The sequence below is a fragment of the Microcaecilia unicolor genome, chromosome 6 (genome assembly GCF_901765095.1).
Source record: "Microcaecilia unicolor chromosome 6, aMicUni1.1, whole genome shotgun sequence".
NCBI classification, from domain to species: Eukaryota; Metazoa; Chordata; class Amphibia; order Gymnophiona; family Siphonopidae; genus Microcaecilia; species Microcaecilia unicolor.
Genome location: NC_044036.1, coordinates 28,304,325 through 28,319,042, shown reverse-complemented (window position 1 = coordinate 28,319,042; position 14,718 = coordinate 28,304,325). Strand labels below are relative to the sequence as shown.

The window sequence follows — 14,718 nt, the reverse complement described above, 5'->3', positions numbered from 1 at the left end:
AGGCGGCGGTGCCAGATTTCCAGACTACATTTACCATCATTCTTCCTTACTTGCGCCATATGTGAGGCTTCACCTGAAATGCTCAGTTTATAAACATCATTATGCATAAAAGCTTCAGCATACACTTCATCATTTTTAGAGATTGTGCACTTACTGTTTTCAAAATGAATCGCAAATCCCTTCTTATCTAATGTAGATACACTAAGCATATTGCAAACTGCTTGGGGAATATACAAGACATCACTTACAGGAATTTCTTTAACTTCATTAGACACTTTGCATTTTAAGAATCCAATACCTTTTGCTTGGATCTTAGCAGTCCCTGCGTTTGCAGTTTTAAGAATACCTTCTTCTGGACACATTTCCTGAAAGAAATTCTTACAATTGGTTAAATGGCATGTGCTCCCTGAATCCAAAATCCAAGTACTTTCATTTGAATTATTATTTACCATAGTCAAAGATTTTTCTGCCATTAGAAAGCCCTTGTGTTTATCTTTGTCCTTCATACATTTCCTGGTTTGAAAATTCTTTAGTTCCATTGGCTTAGGTGAGCTAGAGGGAGTGTTTTGTGTTTCCTTACACCATTTAGATACATGTCCCTCCTTTCCACATGAGTAGCAAATCAGCTTGCCCTTGGGTGGAGTTTTCCCATAGCTCCGCCTTCCTCTGTTCTTTGCCAAGAAATTTGTTTCATTTCTCTCTGACTGACTTTGAGAACACATCTCCTCAGAATCATTTATTATGCATTCCTGCCTTAGTTTTGATGTTGCCTGTTCAAAAGATTGCCCTTCAATGGCCTCATTTACAGACCTAAAAACATCAAACTTCTTTGATAGTGAGGTAAAAAGAAATGCTCTTTTCAATGCATCACACATGGGAATTCCAGAAGTTCTAGCTTTTGAAATGAAGACATAAGATGCATAATGTGATCATTACATTTACTTTTATCCCTTAATTTGGTTTCATTCAACTCTGCCAACCAAATTGGTTGCTGCTTTGCATATGTAGTTGCATACATAGTTCTCAGTTTATATAAAATGTCCTTTGGTGTATCTTTCCCTCCACTAATATGGCTTGTTTCTCTGAGAGAGCTTCCAAAAGCATGCACTTCACATAATAGTTTGCATTGTCCCATTCAGCCATATTTTCAGCTGTTCTGTCTTGGTCTAAGCATATATCTAATCTTTTTGCTCGAAGGAAACATATGAATCTTAATTCCCACTGCTGATAATTAAACTCAGTTAATCTAGGCACCTTGAGAGAATAGAACAATGGTGAATTTCTTCCCTCAGCCATTTTCTTAGCCTTCTGTCTGCTGTGTGGGGGGAGAGAGAGACAGACTGAATCTTTCCTTTAAAACTTAAGAGAAAAATGTGGCCTTTTTTTCTGCCTGGTAATATTTCTCTTCTTTTTCAATTCCTGGGCCCATAACCCTTTTGTTGGATTATTTGTAGTAAATAATTAGCAGATTTTAGTACACACAGCTTCAGCTTTAGAAATGTTAATTTCTTTCTTCATCTCTCTCTCATTCACCCCTGAATAATTCACTGCTGAGTCACTTTAAAGTTGAAGTAACAAAACATCTGTTTACTCACAGTTTGTAGTTAGATTATAATCAGACAGGCTTATATATACATATTACTATACATTTGTATTATCAGCTCCTTCCATGTGCTTAGATGGTAATGGATGCTCACACCACCATAGATCCTCTCAGGTTAGGAGAGATCATGAGCTCCATGTGCTCCATGTGCTGCATGTGCTGCATCTATCCCCCCACAGGAAGTTGCATAGCAGTGTGACCTCTCTAAGTAATTCACATCAGAGGTCACAGAGTAATCACAGAGAAATAATAGGTGACAGGCAATGCATGTAAAATACAATTACATTCCAACAGTCTTCAGAAAAGGGGGCTCCTTGCAGTGGGGGGAAGGGGGGTGGCCCTGGAGCATCAGGCAACAGCTTGGCAGCCCGATGTTCTTGGGCCATGGGAATAAACACTGCTAGTATTATTCCCTAGCCTGGGATTCAGCAACCTGCAGTGTGGTGATCCCACAGACTTCTGAACCTGTGGTAGATCAAGCTGCGGTAAAGGGCGAACGTATACTGCACCTTAGCATGCACTAAATGCCTCGTGGTCCATAGGTGTATAGGATGCGCACGCTAATATCCATTAGCACATGCTAAGATTTATTAAAGGCCCCATAGTGCATAAATACATGGGATTTGCGTCACAAGACATATGAGGAGAGACTTGCGGAGCTGAACATGTATACCCTGGAGGAAAGGAGAAACGGGTGATATGATACAGACGTTCAAATATTTGAACGGTATTAATCCGCAAACGAACCTTTTCCGGAGATGGGAAATGAGATTGAAGGGGTCAGACTCAAGAAAAATGTCAGGAAGTATTTTTTTCACGGAGAGAGTGGTGGATACTTGGAATGCCCTCCCGCGGGAGGTGGTGGAGATGAAAATGGTAACGGAATTAAAACATGTGGGATAAACATAAAGGAATCCTGTTCAAAAGGAATGGATCCTCAGAAGCATAGCCGAGATTGGGTGGCAGAGCCGGTGGTGGGAGGTGGGGCTGGTGGTTGGGAGGCGGGGCTAGTGCTGGGCAGACTTCTACAGTCTGTGCCCTGAAAATGGCAGATAATGGCAGATACAAATCAAAGTCAGGTATACACATGAAGCAGCACATATGAGTTTAACTTGTTGGGCAGACTGGATGGACTGTACAGGTCTTTCTCTGCCATCATCTACTATGTTACTATGTAGTATGCACAGGGGTGTGTCAAACATTTGCATGCATAGGTTATAAAATGTTTATGCACTAAAGTGCTACATTTATGCCTGTTGTTGACATGGCATTAGTGAGCAGGCCTACATGTTGGTGCTCAAATGTAAACTTACCCTAGCATTCTGTAGTGGAATCTGGGCACCCAAATGCTAGTAAAGAATTCACACTTGATGCATGTCATTTTGGTGCCTCGATTTTGGCACATTTTATAGAATTGACCTCTATGTCACTATCATCTAGCTAACATTTTTACAGAACACCTCCGTTCACAGGACAAATCCCTCCTCTCATTACCCTTCTCCACCACTGCCAACTCCAGGCTCCGCTCATTCTGCCTCGCCTCACCCTATGCTTGGAACAACCTTCCCGAGCCCATACGCCAAGCCCCCTCCCTGCCCATCTTCAAGTCTTTGCTTAAAGCCCACCTCTTCAATGCTGCGTTCGGCACCTAACTTTCAGGAAATCCAGACTGTCCCAATTTGACCGCCCCTCTCAGACTCACTGTTCATGTGTCCTTTAGATTGTAAGCTCTTTGAGCAGGGACTGTCCTTCTATGTTAAATTGTACAGCGCTGCGTAACCCTTGTAGCGCTTTAGAAATGTTAAGTAGTAGTAGTAGTAGAACACACCTTCTCTCATTTCCATCCATTGAATACCCTAATTTCTTTTCTTCTATTTGCAGCCTCTTCTCCCCCCTCACCACTCCCCGCCCCTGAATAGAACAGGCTTGCATTAAAAATTCCCTTCTTTGTCAATAAGAACACAGTCTGAGTCCTAGACCACCTTTCAAAAGGACCCCAAGTGTGCACGCTTGTGTTTCCTAACAGCTGCAATTTTGCAGACCTAATTCTTCCCTCTTAGGAAGCCCAGCATTTTGCAGTATTTTGCAATAAGCCTTCTTACAGCAACTTGCTTTGGAAGGGAGTTATCCACTAACCAGCATCGCCCGGGAGTCATTTCTTCCTGCACTTTCCATATTGCCAAGATCGTCTCCCCCCACTTCCCTCCAATACCTTTGTACCCAGAGGGTAGTTTTATAACTACTATTAAGGGAGACATGGGGAAAGCCACTACTTTATCTCTAGGGTTGGTAGCATGGAATCTTGCTACTCTTTGGAGTTCTACATGGAATGTTGCTATTATTTGAGATTCTGAATGGAATCTTGCTACTCTTTGGGGTTCTACGTGGAATGTTGCTATTATTTGGGATTCTGAATGGAATCTTGCTACTCTTTGGGGTTCTACGTGGAATGTTGCTATTATTTGGGATTCTGAATGGAATCTTGCTACTCTTTGGGGTTCTACGTGGAATGTTGCTATTATTTGAGATTCTGAATGGAATCTTGCTACTCTTTGGGGTTCTACATGGAATGTTGCTACTCTTTGGGATTCTGCCAGGTACTTGTGACCTGGATTGGCCACTGTTAGAGGTAGGGATACTGGATTGAATGGACCATCGGTCTGACCCAGTATGGCTGTCATAGTACACCTGTTCATACCTATTCCAACCAATCAAGATGATTTTTATTCTGTGTATAATAATTGTGGTGCTTTAGTTCCAAGGCACACCATCTGGAGGCTTAAGGCTTGTCCTATCTGTCTTCAGCTTCCTAGTATAAAACAGGAGCTCAGCAAACTAAGGGGCCCTTTTACTAAGCTGTGTAGGTGCATCCCACGCATGTCAGTTTTGAACTACTGCCCGGCTACCGCGTGGCCCGGGCGGTAATTTCATTTTTGATGCGCGTCTGCTATGCGGTAATTGGTACTGTACTCGCACTGATGATTACTACCCGGTTAACGTGTGAGACCTTACTGCCAAGTCAGTGGGTGGTAGTAAGGTCGTAGGCCCAAAATGGATGTGCGCCAATTTTTATTTTGCCGCACGTCCATTTTCGGCCAAAACAAAAAAGGCCTTTTTTTGCAGGTGTGCTGAAAAATGGACCTGCGCGCATCCAATACACACATCTACACCAGCACAGGCTGTTTTTCGGCGCACTTTTTTTTTTTTTAGTTACATTTGTACCCCGCGCTTTCCCACTCATGGCAGGCTCAACCTTAGTAAAACGACCCCTAAAGCAGGAATTGGATACAATTAAAGCAGCTTCTATCACTGCACAGAATCATACCAATTTCTCATCGCTGCCTCAAAGAATAAAACCACTTAAGAATAGATGGCTCACAGTAGGCTCAGGTAGAATATGACGTGTGGCGCAGAAGCATCCACCCTCACAATTGTTGCCCCTACAAAATACTTTTGCTCCATTACAGTACTGTGATGCTCCAGAAAATAGAACTGAGGTGGAACGAAAAGCAATGAAGGTGCCCCAAGAGTAAGACCCCCCAAAGAACTAATGAAAAATCTCATACCAGAAAACAGTTGCTGCTAGGGGATTCCATTGCCAGAGACACTAACATTGGAATACAGTTCAAGGGGCCCAGCAAAGTGAAATGCCTTCCAGGCTCTCAGCTACCAGGAGTACCAGGCAAATACTGACTATAATCAGAGAAGAAACTAAGGAGTCTAACACTGATGTTGTTATCCACCTGGGAACAAATGACCTGGCCAATAATATCCCACTTGCAGCACAGAGAGCTTTTCAGGAGCTGGGAGAGGGGTTAAAACCTTTGGTACAAACGGTAGCTTTTTCTGAAGTACTACCTACTTTTGGAAAGAGAGAGAAAAGTTTACAAAATACTGAGAATTTCAATAGGAGGCTCAAAGCCTGGTGTCATCAAGGAGGTTTTAGGTACCTAGGAGGCTGGGGCAATACATGGAAAAACAAAAGACTATATTGTAACGATGGAGTGCATCTCACTGTGGCAGGAAAACAAATCCTTGGAGAGAACTTTAGACAGTATGTATCTAGGCATAAACTAGAAGGTGGGGTGACATATAGAGACCAGTCACGTCCAGTGGTCACCCCCAGCTGAAGACAAGGTGTGACAGAAGAAAACAATTATAAGAACAATCTTAGCAAATTACTTGTTACCAACACAGCAGGAAGTGAGACTAAAGAAAAAAACTAAACAGAAGATGAGACTGCCATTGAAATGTAGCTGGAAAGCGATCACCACAATGCTCACAGTCTAAGCAACGAAGTTCATGATCTGCAGGCCTTGATGTTAGAGGCAGACTTAGACATTGTTGCTCTCACAGAGATATGGTTCAATGATTCCCATGAATGGGATGCAAACATAGTGGGGGTGACACGAAGGAAGATGCAGAACAAAAGCGTCCAATGGACTAAAAAAAAGTTCACATCAGAAGCTTTATTCAAAGTAAAATGGAGTCCTTTTTTAGTGAACTTTTTTAGTCCATTGGACGTTTTTGTTCTGCATCATCCTTCGTGTCACCCCCGCTGTGTTTGCTCATCTAGGTTTATTCATGTGAAGGACTCCTGTTCTTCTGTGGGATGCAAACATGCCAAGCTACAATCTGTTTAGGAAGGATAGAGATGGTCGTAAAGGTGAAGGAGTAGCTTTGTACGTGAGAAACTATATCACAGCGACTGAAATGCTAGGGGCCTGGAGAAAGGAAGAAGTGATATGGATCACCTTGAAAAGAAATGAGGAAACCTCTGTCCACATAGGTGTTGTCTACAGACCTCTGACACAATCGGAGGAACTAGATAAAGATCTGGTTATAGATATCCAAAAGTTGGGACAGAAAAGAGAGGTGTTGTTGCTGGGATATTTCAACCTGACAGATGCGGATTGGAAAGTTCCATCTGTGGAATCAGAAAGAAGTAGAGAGATCATGGACGTCTTACAAAGTGCTCTGCTCAGACAAATGGTGACAAAACCCACGAGGGAAGGAGGGACGCTGGATCTGGTGCTCACAAATGAAGAAAGTGTGTCTAATGTCCGAGTGGGTGCCCACCTGGGCAGCAGTGATAATCAAACAATTTAGTTTGATATAACAGCTAAAGTGGAGGGCAGCCACTCAAAATTCAAAGTACTGGATTTCAAACATGCTGACTTTAGCAAAATAAGGAATACCTGAATAAAGAGCTAACGGGCTGGGAGGACATACAAGAAGTGGAAAGGCAGTGGTCCAGGCTGAAAGGAGATTCAAATTTGTCTACTAACCTTCATGTAAAGAGAGTAAATAAAAGCAAGAGAAAAAGGAAACCGATATGGTTCTCCAAGCAAGTTCCTGAGAAAATAAAGGCTAAAGAGTTGGTGTTTATGAAATACAGAAAAACTCAAGAAGAGGAACACAGGAATACCGGATGAAACCAAGAGAGATATACATCCGGCAAAAGCGCAAACGTAAGAACAAATGGCTAGAAATGTAGGGAGGGGTGACAATTTTTTCTGGTATGTTAGTGAAAGGAGGAAGAATGGAATTGTGAGACGGAATGATGCTGTGAACCGCTATGTGGAGAATGATGAGGAAAAAGGAAACGTGCTAAACAAATACTTTTAAAAAGGAGATAGAGCAGCTTTTAAACTAGAAATGGGGGGAAGGCCGACAGTCGCTCAAAAGCGCATGGTTCAGGATAAGGTATCTTGCAAAGATACCTCACAAACAGGGAAGATAGGGTTTCTGGATAGTGAGGTTGCGCAACAGACCATGGTAGGCCAGGTGCCCTTAAATACAACTAAAGATCAGACAAAAGATGGCAAATCAGTAGTGTCCATTACTAAGCATCTTGCAAATAGGAACAACAAACATACTTTGAAATGTCTATGTAAATGCTAGGAGTCTAAGAAATAAGATGGGAGAGTTGGAATATATTGCACTAAATGAAAAATTGGATATAATAGGCATTACTGAGACCTGGTGGAAGGAGGATAACCAGTGGGACACTATCATACCGGGGTACAAAGTATATCGTAGTGATAGGGTGGACCGGACTGGTGGAGGGGTAGCATTGTATATTAACGAGAGCCTTGACTCAGATAGATTACAAATTCAGCAGGACACAAATCACACCCTTGAATCATTGTGGTTTGAAATGCCATGTATAAAAGTGAAAAGGACGGTGATAGGAGTGTACTACCGTCCGCCTCGCCAGGATGAGCAGGTAGACGCAGAAATGATAAAAGAAATCAGAGACACAAACAAAATGGGCAATGTAACAATAAAGGGTGACTTCAATTATCCAAATATAGACTGGGTAAATGTAACATCGGGACATGCTAGAGAGGGTACAATTCCGTGATGAAATCAAGGACAGCTTTATGGAGCAGCTGGTGCAGGAGCCGACAAGAGAAGGAAAAATTCTAGACTCGCTCCTTAGTGGAGCGCATGATCTGGTGAGGGACGTTATGGTACTGGGGCCGCTTGATAACAGTGATCATAATATGATCAGTTTTGATATCAACCTTGAAGTAACTATACACAGGAAGCCAAATACATTAGCGTTTAACTTTAAAAAAGGAGACTATGATAAAATGAGAAGAACGGTGGAAAAAAAACTTAAGGGGACAACTGAGAGGGTAAAAACTGTACAACAGGCATGGACGCTGTTCAAAAATACCATCCTGGAGGCCCAGGCCAAACATATTCCACAAATTAGAAAAGAAAGACGGAACTCCAAAAGACAGCCGGCCTGGTTGAAAAGTGAGGTGAAGGAAGCTATTAGAGCTAAAAGAAATGCCTTCAGAAAAGGGAAGAAGGAACCATCTGAAAATAACAAGAAGCAGCATAAGGAGTGCCAAAGCAAATGCAAGGCGCAGATAAAGAAGGCCAAGAGGGATTACGAAAAAAAGATAGCATTAGAGGCAAAAAAGCATAGTAAAAAATGTTTTTGATATATTAAAAACAGGAAGCCGGCAAAAGAATCGGTTGGGCCGCTGGATGACCGAGGGGTAAAAGGGGCGATCAAGGAAGACAAAGACGTAGCGGAGAGATTGAATGAATTCTTTGCTTCGGTCTTCACCGAGGAAGATTTGGATGGGATACCGGTGTCGGAAATGATATTTCAAGCGGACGAGTCGGAGAAAGTTACTGACTTCACGGTAAACCTGGAGGACGTAATGGGGCAGTTCAGCAAACTGAAGAGTAGCAAATCTCCTGGACCGGATGGTATTCATCCTAAAGTACTGATAGAACTGAAAAATGAGCTTGCGGAGCTACTGCTAGTGATATGCAATTTATCCTTAAAATCGAGCTTGGTACCGGAAGATTGGAGGATGGCCAATGTAACGCCCATTTTTAAAAAAGGTTCCAGGGGAGATCCGGGAAATTATAGACCAGTGAGTCTGACATCGGTGCCGGGGAAAATGGTAGAGGCTATATTATTAAAAACTAAATTACAGAGCACATCCGAGGACATGGATTACTGAGACCAAGTTAGCACAGCTTTTGTGTAGGGAAATCTTGCCTGACCAATTTACTTCAGTTCTTTGAAGGAGTAAACAAACATGTGGACAAAGGGGAGCCGGTTAATATTGTGTATCTGGATTTTCAAAAGGCGTTTGACAAGGTACCTTAAGAAAGGCTACAGAGGAAATTGGAGGGTCATGGGATAGGAGGAAAAGTCCTATTGTGGATTAAAAAGTGGTTGAAGGATAGGAAACAGAGAGTGGGGTTAAATGGGCAGTATTCACAATGGAGAAGGGTAGTTAGTGGGGTTCCTCAGGGGTCTGTGCTAGATCCGCTGCTTTTTAATATATTTATAAATGATTTAGAGATGGGAGTAACTAGTGAGGTAATTAAATTTGCTGATGACACGTTAGGAGTTACGGACCAAGAAAGGGATCTGGGTGTCGTCATCGATAATACACTGAAACCTTCTGCTCAGTGTGCTGCTGCGGCTCGGAAAGCGAATAGAATGTTGGGTATTATTAGGAAAGGTATGGAAAACAGGTGTGAGGATGTTATAATGCTGTTATATCGCTCCATGGTGCGACCGCACCTTGAGTATTGTGCTCAATTCTGGTCGCCGCATCTCAAGAAAGATATAGTGGAATTGGAAAAGGTGCAGCGAAGGGCGACTAAAATGATAGCGGGGATGGGACAACTTCCCTATGAAGAAAGACTAAGGAGGCTAGGGCTTTTCAGCTTGGAGAAGAGACGGCTGAGGGGAGACATGATAGAGGTATATAAAATAATGAGTGGAGTGGAACAGGTGGATGTGAAGCGTCTGTTCACGCTTTCCAAAAATACTAGGACAAGGGGGCATGCGATGAAACTACAGTGTAGTAAATTTACAACAAATCGGAGAAAAGTTTTCTTCACCCAACACGTAATTAAACTCTGGAATTCGTTGCCGGAGAACATGGTGAAGGTGGTTAGCTTGGCAGAGTTTAAAAGGGGGTAAGACAGTTTCCTAAAGGACAAGTCCATAAACCGCTACTGGGACTTGGGAAAAATCTACAATTCCGGGAACATGTATAGAATGTTTGTACGTTTGGGAAGCTTGCCAGGTGCCCTTGGCCTGGATTGGCCGCTGTCGTGGACAGGATGCTGGGCTCGATGGACCCTTGGTCTTTTCCCAGTGTGGCATTACTTATGTACTTCTGTTCTGTGTTCACGGAAGAAAATCCTGGAGAAGGACCATGATTGACTGGCAAAGGTACATATGAGAATGGAGCGGATATAGCACCGTTCATGGAAGAGAGTGTTTATGAACAACTTGAAAATTTGAAGGTGGACAAAGCTATGGAACCAGTTGGGATCCATCCCAGGATATTGAGGGAGCAGGTCCTCTTAAAGATTTGTTTAAGAAATCCTTGGAGATGGAGGAGGTTATTTGGAATTGGAGAAGAGCAGATATGGTCCCTTTTCACAAAAGTGATGACAGAGAAGAAGCTGGAAACTACGGTCTTCAGCCTCACGTCGGTTATTGGAAAAGTAATGGAAGCGATGCTGAAGGAAAGGATAGTGAATTTCCTGGAATCCAATAGGTTACAAGATCTGAGACAACATGGCTTTACCAAAGGTATTTTGTGCCAAATGAATCTGATTGAATTCTTTGGCTGGGTGACCAGAAAATTGGATCGAGGCTGTGCACTAGATATAATCTACTTTGATTTCAGCAAAGCCTTTGACACAGTTAATGGGCCCGAAAATTGTTCTTTTCGCTGCTTCTATTCTGAGTAGGCTACGTGGCAGTTTTCCTTCCAGGGTCTCTTGAACTACCTTGGGGTGCATTCGACTGGGCACTCTTGGTGACAGTTTTCGAGGTTAGTTTTCTTCATACTTTTCTTTTTGTCTGTAGCGCCCCATTCCACAGCTTATAATTTTCTACGTTTATTGGTTGCTATTGCAAAGCTGGCTAGGCTACCTGGTCTAGTTCTCCATCACCAGCTGCTCCTAGATTTGTTGGGTACTGCAGTGTCTCCATTCGCTGCTGGCGGCGGGGTTTGGGCGACTGAGCTTTCCACGTATAGATCAGGGTCCTCCAGGGGAAAGATCTCGGAAAATGAGATGGTCTTTGGACCATCAACCAACTGAGCTCAGATGACGCTGAAATTGGGGAAAGTCCCAGCCCAACACCACTGCTTATTTCTAGGATAAGCAGCATAAAATCTTTTTTATTGTTTTGGGATCTTGCCAGGTATTTGTGACCTGGACTGGCCACTTGGAAATGGGATACTGGGCTTGATGGGCCTTTTGTCTGTTCCAGTTTGGCAACACTTATGTTCTTATGGAACTTTCTAGCATATCCGGCTCTATGTTATAACATGACCTGATAGGATATTGTAACCAATTAGCATGGGAGACAGTGATTATGGAATCAGTACCAGTTTAAGACCCAGCCTTTCTGCTCCAGTGCTCAGTAATGTTTTTCCCTTCAGGTTCTTGTGACTTGGACTGGCCACTGCAGGAAGCAGGACACTGGGCTTGATTGATCTTTGGTCTGACCTAGTATGTTCTTAGCTTGGGTTCTTGTGGTTCAGTAGTGCAGCTCCATAGATGGCTGCAGGACCTGCACACATGCAGCAGCAGCAGAAGTGCAAGCTCCCATCCCAGTACTTCTGAAATCATTTACAAGCTAGCACATCTCAAAGGACTGTTATTTTTTTAATCATTATTATTATTATTACCAATAAGAAACAAAGTCAGACTATCAAGATCTTACTTAAACCTACATTACCCAAATAACAAAGGACTGAAATACAAAACAACTTACGCATCCGGCTTCTCCTACATAAGCGCACAACTATGGAATGGCCTCCCAAAAGCCCTGAAAACAATCCACGACCACCAGAACTTCAGGAAATCACTAAAAACCAACCTCTTCAAAAAGGCCTACCCCAACGATCCTACATAAACCTCTTCACCCAGCAACACAGCATGACTTTGATCGTACTGGACAACACGCAATCTTCATCCTTCCCGACCCTCCACATATACCTCATACGATCACATTTCAACCTTGTACTTGTTATCAACCGACTGGGCAAACGCCTTTGACGGTACTATGTAAGCCACATTGAGCCTGCAAATAGGTGGGAAAATGTGGGGTACAAATGCAACAAATAAATACATAAATACATTGTTTTCAAAACTTTTACAATTGTGCACAGAGTACATGAAGAGAAGCAAATACACAAAAAATAAAAATAAACCACCACATTATCAAATAATTCTAGCCCACATTGAATGAACCAAAGAACTACTGCTCTGTGGATCAATACAGAAAAAAAATCATAAAGAAAAAAAAACATATATGGCACGGGCAGAAATATATAACATTTAAATCCTCATTTGTATTTCTGCCTTAAGTAAAAAGGAACCAGACTCCCAGCTTCCTGTTAGGTATGCAGTCATTCATAACATGGCAACCCCCTTTAAAGAGAATAGTTTTATAAATAAAGCCCTCATGACAATGATAAATCAAGATTTTTTTACTGCAGCATTGTGGGTGTGTTGCTGTGGATAATTAAAAAGGTTTCTCACTTTTCCTGCTCATCCTTGACTGACAGCTTTAAATAAGTGACTGCATACACCTGGAAACTGTAGGAGTTCTGAGAATTAATCCAAAAACCAGACTTAAAACTGCGTTTTGTGCCTCCCATTTCAAATAAACAAGAGAGTCTTTGGCTCATTACTGATAGTGTGTGGTAACTGGTTTCTTTTTGTTTCTTACCCCTATGCTGAAGTAGTATTTAGTTGTGCGGTGCACCAGTAGCGTAGGATGGGCCTGAACCCAAAATAAGTAGACATGAAATTTCATCTCTGTCTCCGCTCTCCTCTTCATTCCCCCCCAGAGCCTCCCCCCACCAACTCAAAATAGAAGTATCTGAATTGCTGGTGATCCCGAAACCCCGCCAGCTGAAGACCTCCTCCCAGCAAGAATTCTCCCAATCTAGTCAACCAGATGACAGTGTTTCAGAGCCACCACCTGTCCTCGCAGAGACTCAAGTTTTCACTCATGTGTGGGGCCTCTTGACGGCTCCGGAACATTGCCTAGGTTGGAAAAGTTCTGGCCAGGAGGAAGTCTTTGGTTGGGGGATCCATCAGCTTCACCAAGGCAGCACCAATTTTGGGTGGGCCTGAACCCAAAGTGGTTGAGCCCCGGTCATTGCTCAAAGCCCACCTCTTCAATATTGCCTTCGGCACCTAACCACCACACCTCTAATCAAGAAATCTAGACTGCCCCAACTTGACATTTCGTCCTTTAGATTGTAAGCTCTTTTGAGTAGGGACCGTCCTTCTTTGTTGATTTGTACAGCGCTGCGTAACCCTAGTAGCGCTCTAGAAATGTTTAGTAGTAGTAGTCCACCCATGGCCTACAACTACACTGTAGTGAATCTCCCTGCTGTAGTCATTTGGATAAATGGAAAATAAAGCAAACAGGTGACACCCTAAATCCTCTCTCATTAGGTGTTTTGATAAATAAACGAAGTAAATTTGCAGTGCGTTCCCTTTCTCAGAATATGGAAGATGCACTTTCTTTGCTTGCTGTTATATCCAGTGGTAATTGTTGTCTTTGCAGTGCCTATATAGAGAAAGCCAGCGACACTACAGAACAAGCCATTGTGATAGACAGCCAGCTTCATTCTCCAGAGGGTTTGGCTATAGATTGGGTTCATCGGAACATCTACTGGACCGATACAGGAAGCAAAGCCATCTCTGTGGCAACAGCAAATGGGTACAAAAGAAGAACCCTTTTCAACACTGACCTGGGTGAACCTAGGGCCATTGCCGTGGATCCAACACGGGGGTGAGTAAAGTCAGGTTCCTTGGTCATCATTCGATTATGCAGACGGTATGGTGTGAACGTATGTAGTAAAGAGCTTCTCTTTTCAGAGCTACATTGGTTTCATTATTAATGCTTCAAACTCTTCATTAACAAAAAATGTCCAGACACCCGAAAGGTAATTCTGTAACTGAGCATCTGCGTTTATCCAACCTGTGTGGGAGTATACAAAACACTGTCATTTTCATGGGTAAGTGTACACAGCGTGCATTAAATGGTAGGGTTACCCTTTTGTCCCCCAAAAAGGAGGACACATGTCCCGCTGCCTTTCACAACCCACCCCGCCCCCTTTCACACCCTCGCTCCACCCCCTGTCACATTTTCCCCTCCCCCCTGTCACACACCCCGTCACCCCCCCTCCCCTTACCTTACTACTGCCTGAGATCAGCAACAGAAAGGATGCATGCAGGGCAGTGCTCTGGGCAGGAAAGAGGGAGCTGTTTCCTGCCCCGAAGGCGGAAGAGGTCACTTGGCCACCAGGGCAGTAGTAAGTAAGGGGAGGGGAGGCTAGCAATCTGTCCGTTTGTCTGGATTTCTGCACTTAGCTAACCATTGGGCAGGTACGCCACAACCGTGGCATTCAGAAAGCGAAGTTTATTCAAATTTTATGTATGCAGAGCTTGCATGCAGATTGGGAGGAGCCTGCTAGATGCATGTGCATAAAGGTTTCCATTGTTATGGGAGGAGCCTGCTAGATGCATGTTCATAAAGGTTTCCATTGTTATGGGAGGAGCCTGCTAGATGCATGTTCATAAAG

At 43.1% G+C, this 14,718-nt stretch overlaps 1 protein-coding gene across 1 annotated transcript in view; it reads left to right on the top strand.

The window, feature by feature from the left end:
- LRP8 (LDL receptor related protein 8) overlaps positions 1-14,718 on the top strand; it is a 534,355-nt gene that overhangs the window by 477,261 nt on the left and 42,376 nt on the right. The window contains 1 exon segment of the mRNA XM_030207129.1: positions 13,698-13,925. Within this exon segment, the coding sequence (XP_030062989.1) occupies positions 13,698-13,925 (228 nt within the window).